Raw genomic sequence first — 18,637 nt, forward strand, 5'->3', positions numbered from 1 at the left:
GTTCTTCCTGACATTCGTTTGCCGTTATTATTTGATATGTAATTCCCTGTGATGGAGATGTTTTGGCAAAATTACACACAGAAGCCCTTTCCTTTGTACAAGGAGTCTGTCTCCTGGTAGGAGGTTGGGGATTTGGCGGGGGGGAAGCTGTGAGATTGTGGTGACAGGCCAAATTTTATCACACTGGGGCAGTAACTCTACAGAGCAGGGGGAAAAAGTCCCGTCTCTGCTACTGGCCTCACTCTGCTCCTTGCAGCTTTCTCAGGCGAATCCTGCAATCGCGATGTTCCTCGCTGGCTCTCGGCCCGAAGAAGCGGTGGTTTGGAAAGCTTGCTCAGCAGCTCCAAGGGAAGAGGATCCCAAGCCTTTAATGCTCCTTGCCCGCTGGAGTGTTTTTCCCCGAAGCTAATTGGAGGAGCGTCGCGCTCGGCTTGATTTGCGCATGGCGCTCTGAAGAAACGAGCCCGGTTTGACGAGCTCGTGTCCAGCCGCTGGGCAGCCCGGCGTGCTGCTGCCGGGCTCGCGGCATCGCCCCTGGGGTTTTCTCTGCTCCTCCAGCGCGGGCGATGCTGCCGAGGCTGAAGCCTGGGCGGGCTGGGCCTCGCGGGAGCCCGTCGCCTCTGGCGGAGGGGGCGGCCGAGCCCCCCAGGCAGGGCGCTGCCTGGATGCTCTGGCTGTAGGACGCTGGTTTGGAGGGCTGGATGGGACGGAAAGGAAGCGTCGGTGACCTGGAGAGGCGCGTGGCCGGGGTTATCCCGCCAGGACAAGGGCTCCTGCCGCGCTCCGGTGGCCCGGACACCCCGCGGGAGCGGGATTTGCTGCAGACGGGGCGGTGGGGAGGAGGGTGGCGCCCTGTTATGTCCGTATGGCTCGGCCCGGAGACCTCGAGGCTCTGCGAAGCGCGGAGGCGCAGAAAGCTCCCCCCTCCCCCCCCCGGGTTTTTCTCCCACAGCAGCGGTCGAGCAGAAATGCCGATGCGACGTGATCTCGTACCTCTCAGCTCCCGTCTGACCCCAGAGGCCGGCAGAGCAAACCCCAGGGATTAGGCTGATGGATGTAGGTTGTCGGTTTAGGCTGTGGGATGGGGGGTCCGGGAGGGACGTGGCCCCTCACTTCTTCCCCGTCGGATCCTCCCCCTTCCTGCAGCGCTGGGTGAGGGACTCCCCAATTACGCAGCCGGCTTATTTCCAGTTTAATGCTGGTGCTTATTTGATCCCACTAAGCTGCTTATTTGTTTGTATTTATGCCGCGGTGATCCGTAATTGAAACCCCTTCCCCGGGCAAAGGGGTGGGAGTCCCCGTCCCGTCCGCTCCGGAGAAAGCCGCGCGAGGAAAAGCAAAGGCCCTTCGGCCAGCGGGGCCCTGGGCTCCTTCGGGTAACCTCGCGGCGGGCAGCGGAGCGAGCGGAGGCTCCGAGAAGAGCCGCGTTTTCAGCTGCCGACGACTGGCGCTGGTTAATTAAAGCCTCGCAAGTCGGGGCCTGCGGGGCCGCCGGGCTCCGCGAGCTCCTCGCCGGGAGCCGACGCGGCTCCGGCTTGTGCAGGGTTCGGCTCCCGGCGGCAGGGCGGGGAGGCGAGGAGGAGGAGAGGGAGGAGGAGACGCTCCGGTTTTGCCCAGGGACTGGAGGAAACGATAACTAGCCGCCGAAGCATGCGAGGATTTAGGGAGGGAGGACGGAGAGCGCTCGCATGAGGTGGGTCGCGTCTGGCTCTGCTCCGTCCCGGGTCTGGGAGCGGGCGCGGGGGCACGTGCGCCGCGGGGCCGGCGGCCCTGTCCTCGCCTCTGAACGACACCAAGTAATTTTAATGCGACGCAGCCAACCCGCGAGCGCTGCTCCGACCGCGGCGCGGGGCTCGCCGGAGCTGCGTGCCGGCCGGGAAGGGCTTATCCCCCCCCCCCCCCCCCCCCAATTCCCGGAGCCCTCGCTCCACGGCGCGGGGCCAGCGCAGGGGTGAGCCGGCGGCCGGAGCGCGGCTTCGTGGCTGCCGCAGGTTGGGGCCGGCTGATGCAACGAGGCGCTTCGGGCTGCGGCCGGCGGGGTCCGGCGGATCGGGACGGGGCGGCCGGCGCGCTCCCGGCAGCCGGGCCTGCGGGAAAGCTTGGACGAGGAAGCCAACGCGGGCCTGGACCTGGCAGCTCCTGCCCCACGGGGAGGAGCCGGGGGAGCCTCCGAGGACCCTGGAGAAACGATTCCCTGCCCGCGTTCCCAAACGGGTCGGACTAAAGGGAGAGGCTCGCGCTGAACGGAGGCGAAGGGGAACGCCGCCGGGCCGGGCCAGGCCGGGCCGGGCCGGGCCGCCTGGGTCTCCCGGTCGCGAGCAGGTGGCTCTGCCCGTGGCCGCTCGGCGCCCCCCGGTCCTTGCAAGGGTTTTCCGCCCTCCCGAGGCTCGCTGGGCCCCAGATCGCTCGTGCGGGGACGGACCGAGCTGGTGGCGCCGCTGACCCGGCCGCGCCGTCGAGGGGCCGCGGGAGGGGGCCGCCCGCCTCCCCCCGCCCGCCTCCCTCCGCGGGCCCGGCGCGGCTGCGGCCCCGCTCGGCTCCAGGCGCTTCTTCGCTCCCGGGGGGCTCAAGAAGCGGGTCCGCAGCGCTGCCCCCCGCCCCCCCCGGCCCCCTCCGCGCCTCGGCGCGGCCGCCAGGTGTCGCGGCGGCGCGGGGCGGCGCGGGGCGGCGCGTAGCCGACTGCGCCGGGAGCCGCCGGGCCGCGCCGAGCCGAGCCGAGCCGCGCCGCGCCGAGCCGTGCCGCGTCGCAGGCAAGTGCTGGGGAGCAGCGAGCGGGGACAGCCGCTGGCGCGGTGCGGGGTCGGGGTCTGTAGGTAGCGTTTGGGGTGCTGGGTCCGGCGAGCTCGGTCCGCGGAGCTGGGTTTGGGTGCTGGGTCCGGGGGCCGGAGCTGGGTGCTGGGTCCGGGGCCAGGGCCGGGTCCAGGTGCTAGGGCTGGGTGCTGGGTCCAGGCGCCGGATCTGGGTGCTGCATCTAGGGGCCGGTGCCGGGTCCAGGTGCTAGGGCTGGGTGCTGGGTCCAGGGGCTGGACCTGGGTGCTGGCTGTGTGTGCTGGGTCTAGAGGCAGGGTCCAAATCCTGCGTCCAGGGTCCGGGTCTGGGTGCTGGGTGCTGAGGCTGAGTCCAGGGGCTGGGTCCGGGTGCTGGCTGCTGGGAAGGGGGGGCAGGGATCTGGTCCACTGTGGTCCACGTCCAGGAGAGCTGGGTCTGGGGCTCTGGGTCTCCAAGCGGGTCCAGTGCTTGGGGAGCGGGTTGTCAGGTGCCGCTGTGCCGCGGGGGGCTGCCGTGCCAGGGGACAGGATTCAGGGCAGCCGGGGTGGTGCAGCACCCTGGAGAGGACTAGGGGACACGGGAGTGACAGGCCGGGGGCTGCTGGTTTGGGGGAAAGGGGGAGGTGGAGCCTTTGGAGAGGAGACTGGGGGCGGTTGCGGGTAGTGAGGATGTGGGGATACAGGCTCGGACAAAATCCTCGCCCGCCGCGGACGATGCCGTGCAATTCCCCGCCTCGCACCCCTTCCCCGGGGACGCGGGGGGCCGCGCGGGCGGGGAGGCAAGGCTCGTCCGGGCTGCCGCTCCTGGGCGCCCGGAGCCGAGCGGAGGCGAGCTGGGGGCTCGGCTGCTTTCGGGTAGAGCCGCGTCTACCTGCCGGCCTGAGGCAGCTGTCGTGCCACCGGGCGTGAGTGCGGTTTGGGGGCTCCCTTCGCCGTCCCCGGCGGTGCCCGGCGGCTTGGGCACGGCCTTCGAAACCGCGAGCCCCGCGTGGGGGCAGGAGCGGCGCGAAGGACGTTCTGGTGCCGGGAAACACCGTCTGAGCAGGCAGAGGCTGCCCAAAACAGAGGAGGAGGAGGAAGAGGAGGAGGAGGAGGAGGGCGGCAGATCCCCCCCGAGGCAGTGACATTATTAATAGCCGCGACGCTGGCTTTTGCGCGAGCCGCTGCGCCCCCACGAGCGGCATTTGCTGCCCGCCGGCCCTGCTGCCGGGGCGCTCCCGGCCGGGGCGACGGCGTGTCCGGCTGCGTAGGCACCCGCGCGCGGCCCGGGTGACGCGTCCCCGCTCCGCGCCGTCGCTCTCGGCTCGCTCTGCCCTGCGGGGCAAGGGGCAGCGCGCAGCGAGCCGTATCTTGGCTTTGGAGTTGTTTTCGTGTTGCAACCGGCCGGGATGGGGCGGAAGGAGGGGGGGGGAATAAGGGAAAAAAAAAATCATAAACCATAAAACCAACCTTTCTGGCTTCGGCGAACGCAGGCTACACGTCACCCGCGCGTCTCCTTCGCTCCCCCTGCCGCCCTCCTCGCGCACCCGCCTGAACCTTTCACCGCTTTCCCGGCACGAACGCAGCGAGCTCTCGGAGCCGCGAGGTTGCCGCGAGCGCTCGGAGCCGCGAGGTTGCCGCGGCGCGTTTGGCAGGTCCGAGCCAGCCAGGTGCGCTCTGCCGAGCCGCCGCCGGGGCCCGCCGGGGGCGAAACGAAACCCAGGGCCGTGGCGGCGACTTCCCGCTTGCACTTTCCTTTTTTTTGCTTTTTGCCGTTTGCAAAAACTCCCTTCCGATACCGCCTCGTTTCTCCATCCCGAATGGAGTTCGGGAGAGCTCTGCTTTCCCTGTTGCAAAGCCAAGCCTATGCAAATGCAGTCGGGGTTTGATTTTCATACAGCAAAGCTGAGTTTATACAAATAATTTTGGGAAAGGCTGAACGCTCTGCCAGGGGCTCTCGGTTTTCGGGGTCTCATGGCGGGTGCAAATAGGGCAGTGAGCAGTTTTGAACGCTACATGAAAAAGAACAGCAAATTAGATTTGACCCCAAAGTTGAAGTTTTGTTGGAGGGAAGCGGAAGAAAACAAGATCATTAAAGATGGAACCAATAAAAATGTTCTTAGTTCTTATCATCATCTGTTTTTGCTGGACTTTTGCAAAGAAAACAGTTTATCTTTCGAATAAATAAAACGGAGAGAGCCTTGTGGTCAAGGCCCTGAATTCAAAGAGGGCGAGCTTGGTTTGGCTCCAGGGACTGCCGCAGCTTCCTGACGTGACCCGAAGTCATTTGAGCCCCGGAAAGGCTTAGTTTCCCTTCGGTATCGGGGGCCGCTTCGCCAGGCCGAGGGGGAGAAATCCTCCCCGTGCGCAGGCGCCGCGGTGCGCCGGAGCTGGGGACTGCGGGCACTGCCAGGAAGCGTCTTTGAAGCTCAAACCCGGCTTCAGAAAGCGACCGGGAGCCGAAGTCGGTTCTTCGTGGGGCGTCGTGCGGGGCAAGCGGCAGAGCTCGGCCGTCCCCCCGCGCCCCGTCCCGGGCTGCTGCGCGGCCCGTTGGCCCCGAGCGGGGGGCGCTGCCGGTGGGTGCCCGCCGGCTTTGCGGAAGATGCGGCGTTTGCCGCTCGCCTGCCTCTGCTCCCTCCCGTCCCCGGGGGCTTTCTCGACGGTGTCCGGAGCCGTCCTGCAGCTAAAGACATCCAAGCAGCCGGCATCTCTCCTGGGTGCTTTAAAAATGAGTTGCCTTCCTTGTCTCCCTCCACCTCTGAGCCGCCGCCGTCGGCTCGCGGGAGCTTTCGCTCCCTTATTTTGCTGCAGACTGCAAACGTAGCACGGGGCCTCCCGGGGAATTAGCAGGACCGCGCTGGCGGTGGCGCTTTGCGGCAGGAGCGGGGGCTTCAGGCTCATCACGGGACCGCTCCGGAGACCCCAGAGGGTGCTTGTCCCCTCTGCCCCTCCTCTGCATCCAAAACCCGGGCGAAATAGGAAAATCTGAGCTGCCTGAGTCTCTATAGCCTCCCCATTGCTCGGCTCTCAGCACCGAGCTGGATTTTTGTTTAAAAAAAGCTGCTGGAAATAAACAGCAATCACTCAGAGAGGAGCAGCCCCGTTCATTTTCAGCCCTTCCCTCCCCTTTCGCCGTCGTGCAAGCTGATCGCAAATCCCCTTTCCCCGAGGGAGTTTTGGCAAGTTAGCGTTTTTCTTGCCGCTGTTGACCAAATCTGGGCTTATTGAGAAACCTCCGTCCGGCGGAGCGCGGCAGCGCCAGCCCGGTCCCGCGACGATCCCTCTCCCGGGAGCGAATTCCCGGCCGAGGGCACAGCACGCTCCCATGGCCGGGGAGGGCGGCTCGCGCCGGGCTCTCCGGCACCCCGGGCTTCGCTGCGGCTCCGGCCGGGTGCCGTGGACGGGCCTGGGCTCCCTAGCGAAGGCAAAGGAGTCTTGGAGGTTGGGAAGAGCCTGAATTAAAGTTGCCTGGCGGCGCCCATTCGGGCAGTGCTTCCCGCACCTTGCAGGCTCGGATCGCGCGGCATTTCTCAGGCTTCCGCGAGCCCGGCTCTGCCGGCTTCGCGGGGGAAAGCTGCGCTCGGCGGCTGCCTGGCGGCACGAGGGGGGCGGCGGGTCCCGGGAGCAGGCCAGGGACACGGGAGGTCGGGTCCCCAACGCCTTCAGGCCCCCGGAGCAGATGTTTTGGGCCGCCTGGGTTGACGTCTCGGTGTCCTGGCTGTGCCAGGCAAATAACTCCCTTTCTCGTTTTTATTTTATTTTGTTTTATTTTTGCACCACGGCTGCTCTGAAAACGAGCGATTTGTGGAGGACTTGCTGCAAACGTGCAACTGCAAGAGCAGCCCGGAGGAAAACACGAGCTGCGGAGGCAGCGGAGGGGGGAGCAGGTCGGACCGTTCCGGCAGCCCGCGTGGCTGCCTGGGTGGGAAACCTCAGCGCGGGGACGGGAAAGCGGCGGGCGGCGGGAGCCGGGGGGCGAGGGAGGCGCCGCCTGCCTCCGCCTGCCCGCGCGAGCGAGGACTCGAGTGCCCGGGTTGCGCCGCCTTGGAAGAGGGGAGAACGAAACGCGTCTGCCCGCCGCTGCCTCCTGCTGCCCTCGCTTGAATTTGGGTAGAGCTGCCTTGCGGCACGTCGCTCGCGGGCCGCGTTTCTTTCTGCCGCCTTCCCTGCGGATCGCGGAGCGAGGGCTGCTCTCCGAAACGCTTCCCGCGGGCTGCGGCGGGCCTCCGCGCCCGCAGGCGGATTTACGGACCCACGAGCCATAAAGCGCTCGCGGCTCCCCTCCGGATTGCTAACAGAGTTGTTTTTCTTTCTTTCTTTTTTTTTTTATTTTTTTTTTTGCGTGCCTGATCTCTTATCTCTGGGCCTGGAGGAAAGGTGAAGGATTCAATAGCAATTAGAGCATCGCTGCTGCGGCACCCGGTGCCTCTGGCAGCGTGGCGTTAACCCCCGCCGGCCCGGGCGCGAGGCGGGCACGGCGCGCCCGCCGTCTCCCTCTCCTGCGCCGGCGGCCCCGCTCGGGGCGGCGCGGGCTGTCGCCGTCGCGAGATAACCCCGGGCGCTGGCGTGGGTCGCGCTTCCCGCCGCGAGCGGGGCGCAGGGGGCCGGTTTGAACGAGGCCGAAGGCGGTTTCGACGCCCTCCTGCGCTTCCCCTGCCTCCCAGGGTTAAATAAATAAATAAATAAATAAATAAAAACCCCAGCTAGGAGCAGCCCTTCCCTTTGAGTAAAATATTAACCAGCTCTTACAGCTAGCTGATTAATTGCCCTTTAGGACAAAGTTGCATCTGATCTGGGGCAAAGGAGCCTTTGCAAATGGGTGTAGCCGCTCCTCGGGAAGGGGGCGGAAAGCGCAGCGCCGACCGCGGGGCCGGCTGCTCGCGAGCCCCCACCCCGCGCGGGCCTTTACGTTTAATTTTATTTCGTTCCGTTTATTTATTTCCCCCCTCCGCCTGCCCCCCCCCGCCCCCGGCGCTGGCTCCGTGCCCGCGCCGGTTAAATTTCCGACGGGGGCAGCTCGCCGGCGCGGCGCTCGCCCCGCGGTAAGGGCCGGCCGCGGCGCGTTGCCTTCCCGCCGTGAGCCCTCCCCGGGGAGGAGGAGGGCGGTAAATCGAGGCGTCCTTCGCGTCGCCTCTTCTGGGAGTATCTTTGAATGAGGCTCAGCGAGCGAAGGCCGCCGGCGCGGCCGCGGCGCCGCTGCTGCTCGGGGCTGGGCTGCGGCCGCCGGCGCCTCTCCCGCGGCCCGGGGCGGACGGGGCGGACGGGGCGGACGGGGCGTCTGAGCGGCCGCTCTGCGTTTCAGGAGCGCCCGGCGGCCGCACCGGGCCCGGGCGGCTGGTGAGCCCGTGCCCAGGAGCCGGCGGCAGCGGGCTCGGCGGCTGCCCGGGGAAGATGAGCGCAGGCACGGCCCGGCTCCTGGCGGCCCTCTTCGCCGCGGCGGCGGCGGCCGTGGGCTACCCGGCCCGGCGCTCGGCCACCGATCTGGACGCCACCCCCAGGACGACGGTCACCTTTGACGGTAAGAGCGATCCCGAAAAAGATGGGACGGGTTTAAAAGTTGGGTCTTAACCGGGCTCTTCGCCGCCGCCGCCGCGGTGGAGCGGGCGGGCAGACTGCTCCGGAGGGCTGGTGGCGACACCGTACGGATGTGCCGGGCCGTGACGGTGTGGAGCAGGCAGGGCACAGGTGGGCAGCACCAGCGGCTTGGCGGGGTTGCCCGGCTCTTGGTGGTGCCGGCTGGGACCTGGGGTCTTTCCTGCTGCACCGCGGGTGCGTTTAGTCTTCGCCAACCTGAGCGTCGCCTGGAGCGCGGGGAGGGGGCCTGGCCGCGGTGGGGCGGCTGTGGGGCGCCCTCCGATCCCCCGAGCTCCACAGGTTGGAGACTGGCCTTGTCCTGGGTGCCCAGAGCCGATGTGCGCCCGGGGGGGGGTCCCCGCCGCGTCCCCCGCGGGCTGCGGACCCCCCTGCGGTCCTCCCGGGTTATTCGGGAGGGAGCAGGCGGCTCGGTCGGCGCGGACGGGTTGAGGGAGGAGACGGAAGGTGCGGCAGGGGCTTTCCAGCTTCGCCACTCGTGTTTTCCCTTCCGCTTCCCTTTCCCTTCCCGTGGTTTGGAGCAGCCCATGGGGAGCTGGGAGCCGAGCGGCTCTCGCAGCCCGTCCGTGGGCAGGGGGCTCCGTGGGGCGGGGGGGGAGGCATCTCGGTGGGAGACGGTCGCCGCTTGCGGGGGGAGGATCCTGCCGCCCGTGGGCGATGCTGCCGCTGCGGCGGCGGCGGCGGGTCCGGGCAGCCCCCGCTCTCCCTCTCCTCCCGCCCGGATCCGGGCTAAGGCAGACGGGGAGGTTTTGCTGGCGGCGAGTTTCGCTGCCGGTTTCCGCGGCGGGGAGCGGAGGCGGGTGGAGGCGGCGGGTGTCGCTGCGCAGGGCTTCCTGCGACGAGCCGCCCCGTTTCACCGCGGTTTGGGTTCGGCTGTTTTCGCGCCGTCCCTTCGGGCTGGGGGGGGGGGGGGTTCGTTCGAGACCTCGCTCTTCCCCGGGGGGTCGCTCGCGCTTCCTCCAGCAGTTTGCCCGGCAGCGTGGCGGGTCCTCGTGGCCGTGGGTGCTCGCGGCTCCGGGGTCGGGACCGCGCCTTTGAGGAGGGTGAGGATTTTCCGCTGTGAGGCCAGAAGCGACTGGAGCCTTTCGCCTCCTAGCAGACCTTCCCCGTTCCCCTTAGCCCTGCCCCAGGAGCTGGCACCCGGCACCGTGCGCCCGGTAGCGCGTGGTGCGCGCTTCCGAAGCGCCCCGCAGGCACGCGCTAATCCTCCTGCTTCGGGCTGAGGTCTCGGGTGAGGTCTCCTAGACCTCAGTAAAAGCTGTATTATTTCTGGTTTGGGGGGGGGGGGGAAGAAAAAAAGAAAGACTTTACTGTATTTTACAGGAGAGAAAGTTCAGCATTTCTCACCGTGCTGCTGTTTTCTCTCTCACGCAGACCTCTGCTGTGGAGCGTGAAGTGCTTGCTGACACCCCAGCGAGCACTTTCAGCAGAGGTCCGGGGAGGAAAACAGATGTGTTTGGAGAGAAAACAGGAAGGAAATTGGGTCTGCTTCTGAATGCAGAACCCCCCCCCCCTCGCTTTGGACCTTTCCCCCCGCCCCGAGAAGAGGTTTTCGTTTTCGGGGCCGTGCCGGGGCTGGGGGCAGCTCGCGGCGCGGCGCTGCCGCCCGGGGCCCCCGCGCCTCCCTGCCCCGCCGCCGCCGCCGCCGCCGCGCCGCTTTGGCTCCCTTCCCCGTGAGGCCGTGCGGCGCCGGCGGTGGGGCAGTAAAGCCCGGGGATGGCTGCGGCCCGTTGCTCCGAGGAATCAGCCCCCGGCAGGGAGCGGGGAGGTCCAGAAACCCGAAACGTTGGGCTCGGGCTGGGCCAGGTCTTTCCCAGGGATCGTTTTGGGCGCAGCCCGGGGCGCGCGGTCCTGTCGCCTCGAGCCGCTCTCTCCTTGCCCGCCCAGAGCTCCCCGGCGTCCGGCGCTTCAGCGCCCGCGCCCTGAACTACACCACGCTGCTGCTGGAGGACGAGCGCGGCGTCCTCTACGTGGGCGCCCGCGGGGCCGTCTTCGCCCTCAACTCCAGCGACGTGGCGGACGGCTCGCACCGCACGGTGAGCCGCGGCCCCGTCCCCTCCCGTCCCCAGAGCCGCCTTCCCCCGCGGCCCCTCGCGCGTGCCCGGCTCTTCTGCCCCGGCCCTTTCCCCGGGGCTGCCGCTGCCCCCCGTCTCCTCCCCGGGACGAGCCGTGCCCACGGCGGGAGTGTCCGGAGGCGGTCAGCCCTCCGGCCTGGCGTTCCCGCGGCCGGGGCTCTGCGACGCCGCGGTCGTGCACCGGAAAGCCGATCGCAGTGCGGAGAAAGGGCTGGGGTTTGGGGTTACCAAGCCTTCCCGAGTCCCGCTGCCCCGCGCTCGCCCTCCCCCCCCCCCCCCCCGTGAGGTCTCAGACCCCGTCGCGGAGCGGGGGCCGGCGGGGCTCCGGGAGCGACAGCCCCTCTTCCCGTTGCAGATCCGCTGGGAAGCGTCTCCGGAGAAGCAGATGGACTGCCTGCAGAAGGGCAAAAACAACAAGGTAGAGGCGGCCCCGGGGCGCTGGGCGAGCAGGGGTGGCCGGGCGCTCGCCCCCCGCGCCCCCCGCGCCCCCCGGCCCGGGCGGTGACGCTCGCCCTCCCGCTCCGCAGACCGAGTGCTTCAACCACGTGCGGTTCCTGCAGCGGCTCAACGGCACGCACCTGTACGCCTGCGGCACGTACGCCTTCCACCCGCTCTGCGCCTCCATCGTGAGTGCGGGGCCCGCGCTGTCGCTGTGTCCCCCCCCCCCCCGCCCCCACCGAGGTCCTAGAGGCCCCTGAGCCGCCCCCCCAAAACCGCCACCCCGTGCTGCCCGTGGCCCCGGGCCGGCGCTGAGGCTCGCGGGTCTCAAGAGCCCTCCCCAAAGCGGTCCTTGGGCCCCCCGCTCCAGTTGAGTCCCCTTGGGGACTGGCTGGTGGCCGTGGCACGCGTGCCGGTGCCGCCGTCCCTCCCCGGGGGCTTCCTGGGCCAGCCCAAGGGTCCCCCCCGCCCCACGGCGTCCGGGACACCGCGTCCCTCCGCGGCGAGACTTCAGCCCCCGCGTGGCGGCCGCCCCCGCCCCGCGGTGACTCGGCCGCCCTTTGCCCACGTCCCTCCCGGCGCCGGCGAGGCGGCGGCACCCAGGGCTGGCCGGGTCGCCGGCGGCCTCGCGGGGGTCCCGGGGCCGGCCGGGCCCGTGCGCCCTGCCCGTCCCCGCCGCCGTGGCGTTGCCTCGACCCCGCTGGCGGCTCCTGCGGGGAGCGTGGCCCTGCCGTTGGAGGGGGGACGTGGGGCTGAGCCTCCTGGCTCTCCGGGTCCCCGCCTGGCTGACGCGGTCCCCTGCCGCCCCAGGACGCCGACAGGTTCACGTTACCGTCCCACTTCGAGGAGGGCAAGGAGAAATGCCCATACGACCCCTCCCGTGGCTACACCGGCCTCATCGTGGGTAAGCAGCCCCTTCCCCAGGCCTGCCGGTGACATCGGGGACGCCACCGACCCTGTCCGTGTCCCCCCGTGCTCCCTCGGGGACAACCCAGCTTGCGGGGGGCTGCAGCAGCAAACCGGCGCCTGCTCTTCCCTCCGCCCGGGGTTTTCGGTGGTCCGGGCCGTCCCCGTGGCCCACGGGCCAGGGCCGCGCTCAGGGCACTCTGCCCTGCCCAGACGGCGGCTTGTACACGGCCACGCGCTACGAGTTTCGGAGCCTCCCCGACATCAGGAGGAACCTGCACCAGCGGCCGCTGAAGACCGAGGAGTCCCCGCTGCACTGGCTCGACGGTGAGCCGTCCCCGGCGTCCCCCCTCCCGGGACCGGCGTCGCACACAGCCCGCCGCCTCGGGGCAGAGGCGGGGGGAGCGTCCTGGCGTGCCCTGGCCTCGTCCCGCCTGCTCCCCGGCAAGGGGAAACCGAGGCAGAGAGGCACCCGGGCGCAGACCCCCACGGCGGGTCTCCAACCTGTGTCTCGGCGCCGCCCAGACGCCGAGTTCGTGGCCTCCGTGCTGGTCCGCGAGAGCTGGGACAGCCCCATGGGTGACGACGACAAGATCTACTACTTCTTCACGGAGCGGGCCGGCGAGGAGACCACGTCCTTCTTCGACAAGAGCCAGGCAGCCCGGGTGGCCAGGGTGGCCCGCGTGTGCAAGGTAGGGACGCTCCCGGCCGCGGGGAGCGAAGCGCTGGCGCTCTGCGTTCACGCCTCGGGGGAAACTGAGGCACGGGCCGAGTGGGACGCGTGCCCCGAGGGAAAACCGCAGCTTGGCTCGTTTCATCCCCCCTGCTCCGGCTCCTCTCTGCCCTTGCAGAGCGACCTGGGCGGGAAGAAGATCCTGCAGCGCAAGTGGACGTCCTTCATGAAAGCCCGCCTGGTCTGCTACATCCCCTACTACGAGGTGCTGCGCAGCGTGTGCAGCCTGGACGGCGGCAGCTGGCCCAGCACCGTCTTCTACGCCGCCTTCACCCTCTCGGCCCAGTGGTGAGCGGGGCTGGGGCGGGCGCCCGGCGGGCCCGCGGTCCTGCTGCCGCATCCTGCTGAGGTGGTGGCCTTTCCCGTTGCGACCGGTGTCTGCACGGGCGCTAACGACGCTCTCCGTGGCTAATTAGGAGGCGTCTCTTCCCCACACCCCGACACCTCGTGGGTATTTACAGCACTGCCCTAGGTGGGAGCAGGGACTGGGGGTGAGGGATGGTTTCTAAGCTGGGCTGTCGTCCCTGCAGCCGTGCAGATGGCGCGAGGAGTTGACTAAAGCCCTCGCTGCAGCTCTGGAGCTGGGACGGGGCCGGAGAAGAGGAGGTGATGGAGGGAAATGCTGGATCCTCCGGGCTTCTCCCCCGTTAGCCTGCAGGACTCCCCGCTGCAGGGTGCTTCCCCATTGCTAGTTTGCACGGGGACACCGGAGAAGTCCCTAGAGATGCGTGGCATACTGGGCGCGCAGACGGGGACCATGGCGGTGCGTTGAGGGTAGATACCTGCTGCGTGCCTCACGCCGCGCTCTGCTCCCCAGGAGGACCATGGAGGCCTCGGCCGTGTGCCGCTACAGCATCTCCGAGGTGCAGCGAGCCTTCGAGGGCCCCTACATGGAGTACCAGGACTCGGCTCGCAAGTGGTCCCGCTACGACGGCAGGGTGCCCGAGCCCCGGCCCGGCTCCGTGAGTGACCCGGGGACGTGGGGCGGGAGGGCGAGGGCGCGTGGCAGCCCTGTCCTCCCTGATCCGTGTCTCCCCCCCTCCCCGGGCAGTGCATCACGGACCACTCCCGCAGGAAGGGCTACAACTCCTCGCAGGACCTGCCCAACAGCGTGCTGGACTTCGTGAAGCTGCACCCGCTCATGTTCGAGGAGGTGAAGCCGGCCGGCGGGGAGCCGCTGCTGGTGAAGAAGAACGTGGCGTACAGCCGGCTGGCGGTGGACAGGGTGCGGGCCCTCGACGGGCGCTCCTACGACGTGCTCTTCATGGGGACGGGTGAGCGTGGGCCGAGCTCGCAGGGTCTCTGCTCGGCGCGGTGCGCGGCGGGGAGGCCGCGCTCAGCCCGCTCCGCCCTCCAGGAGACGGCTGGATCCACAAGGCCGTGGTGCTGGGCTCCGGTGTTCACATCATTGAGGAGGTGCAGGTGTTCGGGGACCCCCAGCCCGTGGAGACCCTGGTGATCTCGCACGCCCAGGTGAGGGGTGTCCGGGCACCGCGGGGCGCCCCACGGCCTGGGCGCCCTCACGCCGGGGGCGGGGGGCAGTGCCCTGAGCCAGCGCCTTGCCCCCGCAGAGGAGCCTGTACGTGGGGGCGGCCAGCGAGGTGCTGCAGGTGCCCCTGGCCGCCTGCGCCCGCTACGCCTCCTGCTACGACTGCATCCTGGCCCGCGACCCCTACTGCGCCTGGGACGGCCGGGCCTGCCGCGAGACGGCCTCGGCGGACAGGTAGGGCCCCGGGGGCCGGCCGTGGGGCGCGTGCCCCCGGCTGGCCGCTGATGCCGCCCGCCCCGTCCCGCAGCGCGGCGCTGGTGCAGGACGTGCAGCGCGGCAACGAGGGATGCCGGAGCAGCAGCGCCGCACGGGGTGAGCGTGCGCCGCCCCGGAGGGGGGCGGCCTCCGTGTACCCCCCCCCCCCCGCGCGCCCCGAGGGGCGACGGCGCTCGTTTCGGGGCCGTGCTGCCCCCCCCCCCCACGCCGCGCCCCCTCGCCGGCCCGCGGTGCGATGCCGCCTCTCCCCGCAGCCTCCCTGCCGCGGAAGAACCGGACGGTGCTGCGGGGCGACGACGTGCTGCTGCCCTGCGACCAGCGCTCCAACCTGGCGCGGGCCGTGTGGCTGCTGAACGGCACGGAGGCGCCGGGCGCGGGGCGGGAGCGCCTGCGCGTCGGCGTGGACGGGCTGCTCGTGACGGACACGCTGCCCGAGCACAGCGGCGAGTACCGCTGCTACGGCGAGGAGCGCGGCCTCCGGACGCTGCTGGCCGCCTACAGCCTCACCGTGCTGCCCGAGCTGCCCCGCGCCGCCGCCACGCCGCCGCCGCGGCCCCACGCCGCCAGCCAGGCGGGCGGCGACGTGAAGGTCGTCTACATCTCCGCCATCACCATCCTGGTGGGGCTGTGCGTGGTGCTCAGCACCGTCCTCCTCTACGTGTCCTGCCTGCAGAAGCGCAAGGGCAAGTACATCCTAGGGGAGCCCCGGGCCTCCAGCGTGGAGCTGCAGACTGTCTCGGCCAACTGCCTCCGCAAAGGCCGTGGCGGCGAAGAGGAGGAGGAGGAGGACGATGAGGAGGAGGACGGACTCGCCTACCCCGACGGCTGCTTGCAGATCATCCCCGGCGAGGCCCCGACGGCCACGGCGTCCCCGGCCACGGCGTCCCCGGCCAAGGAGCCGCCGCCACCGCCGCCGCCGCCGCTGCCCTCCGAGCTCACCAACGGCGTGGGCGCCCTGCCCAACGTGCTGCGCAAGATGAACGGCAACAGCTACATGCTGCTGCAGCAGCAGGAGGAGCCGCTGGCCTCGCCGCTCTACAGCGCCTCCTTCACCGAGGAGCTCAGCAAAATCCTGGAGAAGCGGAAACACACGCAGCTGGTGGAGAAGCTGGACGAGAGCTCCGTGTAGGGGCTGGGGGGGCCCCGGCGTCCCCGAGCCCCCAGGACCCTCGAGCCCTCGCCCCGGCCCCTTCTCTCACCCCTTGCCAGCAGTGTTACAAGACTCAGGCGAAACTACCTCCCGAAGCGAAGCGCCGGGCCGGACCCAGGCTTGCTTGGCGGTTCCTTTGGCTTTTCACTCGCTTTTGAGACTTGCTGTACAAAAGGGAAAAGAAAAAAAAGAAGAATCTATTTAAATTTGGGAGCTCTATTTATGTATAAAAACCCCACCGATGGTGGCCACGAGCTGGAGGCAGGAGCCAGAGCCTGGCTGAAGGCGGATACGGGGTGGGAGGGAGGGAGGGAGGGAGGGAAGGTTTCCGTCTGTCTGTCCAGGTGAGAGAGACGCCGTCCCGTGTGTGCAGACTGAGCCCGCCCGCCCCTTCGGGCGTCCCCCAGCCCTCGGAGTGCCAGTGCCGGAGCCGGATGGCTGGTGAGAGGTGGGTGAGCAGCGGGGACGGGAGCTCGGGGGCGGCTCGCTGCGGGCCCAGGCCTCTTGCTGGCGGCACAAGCAGCGCAGCCCGCTCCAGCTCTCCAACCTCTCCCCCCGCAGGGTTCCCTCTCACCGAGAGGACAGTGCAGCGAGGGACGAAGCCCGGGCGAGGAGGCGGCGCCGGCGTCCCCGCGCGCCCGGGAGGGGCCTCCGGCAGCGGGGCGAAGCGTAGAGGCAGGTCGCGAGCGCCCGCGCCGAGGAGGGCACGGCAGCGCCAGGTGAGCTGCGGGGCAGGGCCCCGTGGGGAGGCAGCGCTCGCGGCCGTGGGGCTCTGCTGGAGCCCCTTCCAGCGCTGCGCTCTGCCCAATCTCCGCAGGGCGCCGAGACGCCGTCGCTGGAGCCGGGCTGGCCACCGCCGCGCCGGGAGGGAGGGCTGTGGCGGGTCGCGTGCCCCGCTGCAGGTGCCCCCTCTCGTGTCCACGGTGCCCCCGCCGCCGTCCCGGCCAGGCCGTGCCGGGGATGACCTGGGGGCTGGGGCCGTCGGGCACGAGACGGTCCCCTCGCGCCCCTCAGACGCCCTGGAGAAGGGCCTGGCTCCCCTGAGGCCTCTCGCTCTCTGCGGCGCTGCCCAGGGGAGCCGCTGTCCCCAGATGCCCTCACGCAGCTCCGCTCCGGCCTCCCCGAGCCCAGCCAGGCCGGGGGCAAGCACGTCTCGCGTCCCGGGATGATGTGAGACAGCCCCTTCCCCCCCCCCACCCCGTGTTCCTCACTGGCACCTCTCACTTCAGGGCACTGCCCTGAGCCCGGCCCCATGGCGGGATGGCACTAGGGAAGGCGCCATTGGGGTCAGCAGTGGGCCAGACCCCCAGCCCTCCCCATGGAGGAGCAAGGCCTCACGGGTAGAGGGCTGTGCCAGGCTCCTGTGTTCCCCCATTTTGCTGGCAGGGAGGTGCCAGTTCGGACACTCCTGCTCAGCGCTGGGCCTCGGTTTCCCGACTGCCCTGGGCAGCAGGGCGTCCCCACCCGAGCTGCCCCACGCCCCGCCTCGAATGCCCCCCAAGCCCCATGTCCTTGACAGCGCCCTGTGTCCAGCCCCCTCGTGCAGCCCCCGAGGTGCCGGGGTTGCCCCCGGGGGCAATAAATACAGCTCTGCCTGGATGCATAGCGTGATGTCTTCTGTCTGGGGAGAGGGGAGATGCACAGAGGCGCGTGGCAGCAGGGTGACACTTTATTTAGGTGGCAGGCGGGGGCCCAGCAGGGTGAGGGCACTGGGTTTGTTGGTGAAGGGGTGCCACTGGCCCTGGATGCTGGGGTTGGCGGTATGGAAGGGCTTGCGGATGCGGATGATGTCCAGGCCCGACCGGTTGGCCAGCTTGGTGGCGAGCTGGGCAATCTCCTCGCTGCTCTTGTTGGCGATGAGCTCCTCCCGCACTGTGCCGTTCACTGTGGGGCAGAGCGGCGCTGCGGTGAGGCCGCAGACCCCCGCGCTGCCCCCCCGGCGCGGCGGGCGGCGCCGGCGGGGCTGAGCCCTCCCCAGCTCACTGCGCGCCCGCCGGGCCCGTCCCGTCCTCCCGGACTCACAGTACTCGGCGAGCAGCAGCGGGGCCGGGCCGGAGCGGGGGTTGACGTAGAGCACGACGTCGGGGTGCTGCCGGGCGAAGTCCAGCGCCGCCTCCTCCACGAACTGCCTGCGGGGGGGGGGGGGGGGGGGGCAGCGGGGAGCGGCCGTGGTCACCGGCAGCCTCCGCCCCACAGCGGGGCTCCAGGGTCCCTTCTGCCCCAGGGGGGCTGACCTCACTAGAGGTCATAGGGCAGAGGTCAGGGTGTCACCCCCTTCTTCCCTCCCCCCCCCCCCGCCGAGGGTCAGAGGTCACAGGTGCCTTCCCCCATCCCCAAACCTGTGGGCCGAGGTCAGGGGTCACCAGCGCCTTCCCTACACGCGCGGGTCAGAGGTCAGGGGCCGCTAGCGCCATCCTCCACCCCATACCCGCGGGTCAGAGGTCAGGGGTCACCAGCGCCCTCCCCCGCGGGCCCGGGTCGGAGGTCACCAACGCCCTGTCCCCTCGGGTCGGGGGTGGCGGCCGGCGGTACCTGGCGCCGCGGGCGTCGGGCGCCGCGGGGCTGAAGACGAGCTGGAGGCGCTGGAGCTGCCGCACGTAGCGCCCCACGCCGTTGTGCAGGACCGCGGCCAGGAACCGGCTCGGCGTCCCGCGGCCCGTCATGGCCGCCTTCACCCGGAACCGGAAGTGGAACCGCGCCGAGCGGGGCGCGGCGCGGCTCTCGCTTCCGCCTCCCGCCGGAAGTGACGCGCATGGGGGCTGCCGGGTCAAGGCAATGGCGGCGTCCGTGGAGCTGCACGTGGGGGGGGCGGTGTGAGCGGGGCCGGGGCAGGGGGGAGCCCGGGGGCGGAGCGAGGCCACCAGGGGTGTGCAGGGGGCGGGAGAGGGGCGGAGGGGACTGTCTCGGGGCGGGAGGGGGGCAGGAGAGGTACCTGGGGGCAGGAGGGGCTCTCTAGGGGCAGGAGGGGGGCAGGAGAGGTGCCTGGGGGCAGGAGGGGCTCCCTGGGGGCAGGAGGGGGCAGAAGAGGTGCCTGGGGGCAGGAGGGGCTCTCTAGGGGCAGGAGGGGGCAGAAGAGGTGCCTGGGGGCAGGAGGGGCTCCCTGGGGGCAGGAGGGGGCAGGAGGAGCACCTGGGGACAGGAGGGGGCTCTCCGGGCGCAGGAGAGGGGCAGTAAGGGGTGCTTGGGGGCAAGAAGAGGTGACATGAGGGGGCGCATGGGGGCAGGAGGGGC

At 69.9% G+C, this 18,637-nt stretch overlaps 2 protein-coding genes and 1 long non-coding RNA gene across 3 annotated transcripts; 2 read left to right on the forward strand and 1 right to left on the reverse strand.

Moving 5' to 3' along the window:
- Positions 1–1,676: 1,676 nt before the first annotated feature.
- On the forward strand, positions 1,677–15,704 carry SEMA4G (semaphorin 4G). Its single transcript, XM_062580111.1, has 15 exons — positions 1,677–1,693; positions 8,050–8,265; positions 10,227–10,375; positions 10,770–10,832; positions 10,942–11,040; positions 11,663–11,756; positions 11,972–12,085; positions 12,284–12,450; positions 12,610–12,779; positions 13,309–13,453; positions 13,543–13,765; positions 13,849–13,964; positions 14,063–14,214; positions 14,288–14,352; positions 14,511–15,704. Exons 2-15 carry the CDS (start codon positions 8,139–8,141, stop codon positions 15,383–15,385), a joined length of 2,559 nt encoding a protein of 852 aa, XP_062436095.1. The 5' UTR covers positions 1,677–1,693; positions 8,050–8,138; the 3' UTR covers positions 15,386–15,704.
- A 31-nt stretch (positions 15,705–15,735) lies between these two features.
- On the forward strand, positions 15,736–16,962 carry LOC134142704 (uncharacterized). The gene is made up of 3 exons (XR_009958942.1): positions 15,736–15,854; positions 15,968–16,125; positions 16,224–16,962. It is a non-coding gene; the product is annotated as an uncharacterized LOC134142704 (long non-coding RNA).
- A 95-nt stretch (positions 16,963–17,057) lies between these two features.
- On the reverse strand, positions 17,058–18,088 carry MRPL43 (mitochondrial ribosomal protein L43). The gene is made up of 3 exons (XM_062580113.1): positions 17,939–18,088; positions 17,429–17,535; positions 17,058–17,290 (listed from the first exon to the last, which is right to left on the reverse strand). The coding sequence occupies exons 1-3, from the start codon at positions 18,067–18,069 to the stop codon at positions 17,076–17,078; spliced, it is 453 nt and encodes a 150-aa protein (XP_062436097.1). The 5' UTR covers positions 18,070–18,088; the 3' UTR covers positions 17,058–17,075.
- Between the last annotated feature and the right edge of the window lie 549 nt (positions 18,089–18,637).

The sequence above is a fragment of the Rhea pennata genome, chromosome 7, assembly GCF_028389875.1.
Source record: "Rhea pennata isolate bPtePen1 chromosome 7, bPtePen1.pri, whole genome shotgun sequence".
Lineage (NCBI taxonomy): Eukaryota > Metazoa > Chordata > Aves > Rheiformes > Rheidae > Rhea > Rhea pennata.

What these genes read in the sequence shown, in the direction of transcription:
- SEMA4G (XM_062580111.1), top strand. Translation starts at nt 8,139, where the DNA reads ATGAGCGCAGGCACGGCCCGGCTCCTGGCGGCCCTCTTCGCCGCGGCG. An exon ending in CTACACCGGCCTCATCGTGG is followed by an intron (nt 11,757 to 11,971) that starts GTAAGCAGCCCC and finishes TGCCCTGCCCAG; the next exon opens with ACGGCGGCTTGTACACGGCC. An exon ending in GGGTGGCCCGCGTGTGCAAG is followed by an intron (nt 12,451 to 12,609) that starts GTAGGGACGCTC and finishes CTGCCCTTGCAG; the next exon opens with AGCGACCTGGGCGGGAAGAA.
- MRPL43 (XM_062580113.1), bottom strand. Translation starts at nt 18,069, where the DNA reads ATGACGGGCCGCGGGACGCCGAGCCGGTTCCTGGCCGCGGTCCTGCAC. An exon ending in CCCGACGCCCGCGGCGCCAG is followed by an intron (nt 17,536 to 17,938) that starts GTACCGCCGGCC and finishes CCCCCCCCGCAG; the next exon opens with GCAGTTCGTGGAGGAGGCGG. An exon ending in GCTGCTGCTCGCCGAGTACT is followed by an intron (nt 17,291 to 17,428) that starts GTGAGTCCGGGA and finishes TCTGCCCCACAG; the next exon opens with TGAACGGCACAGTGCGGGAG.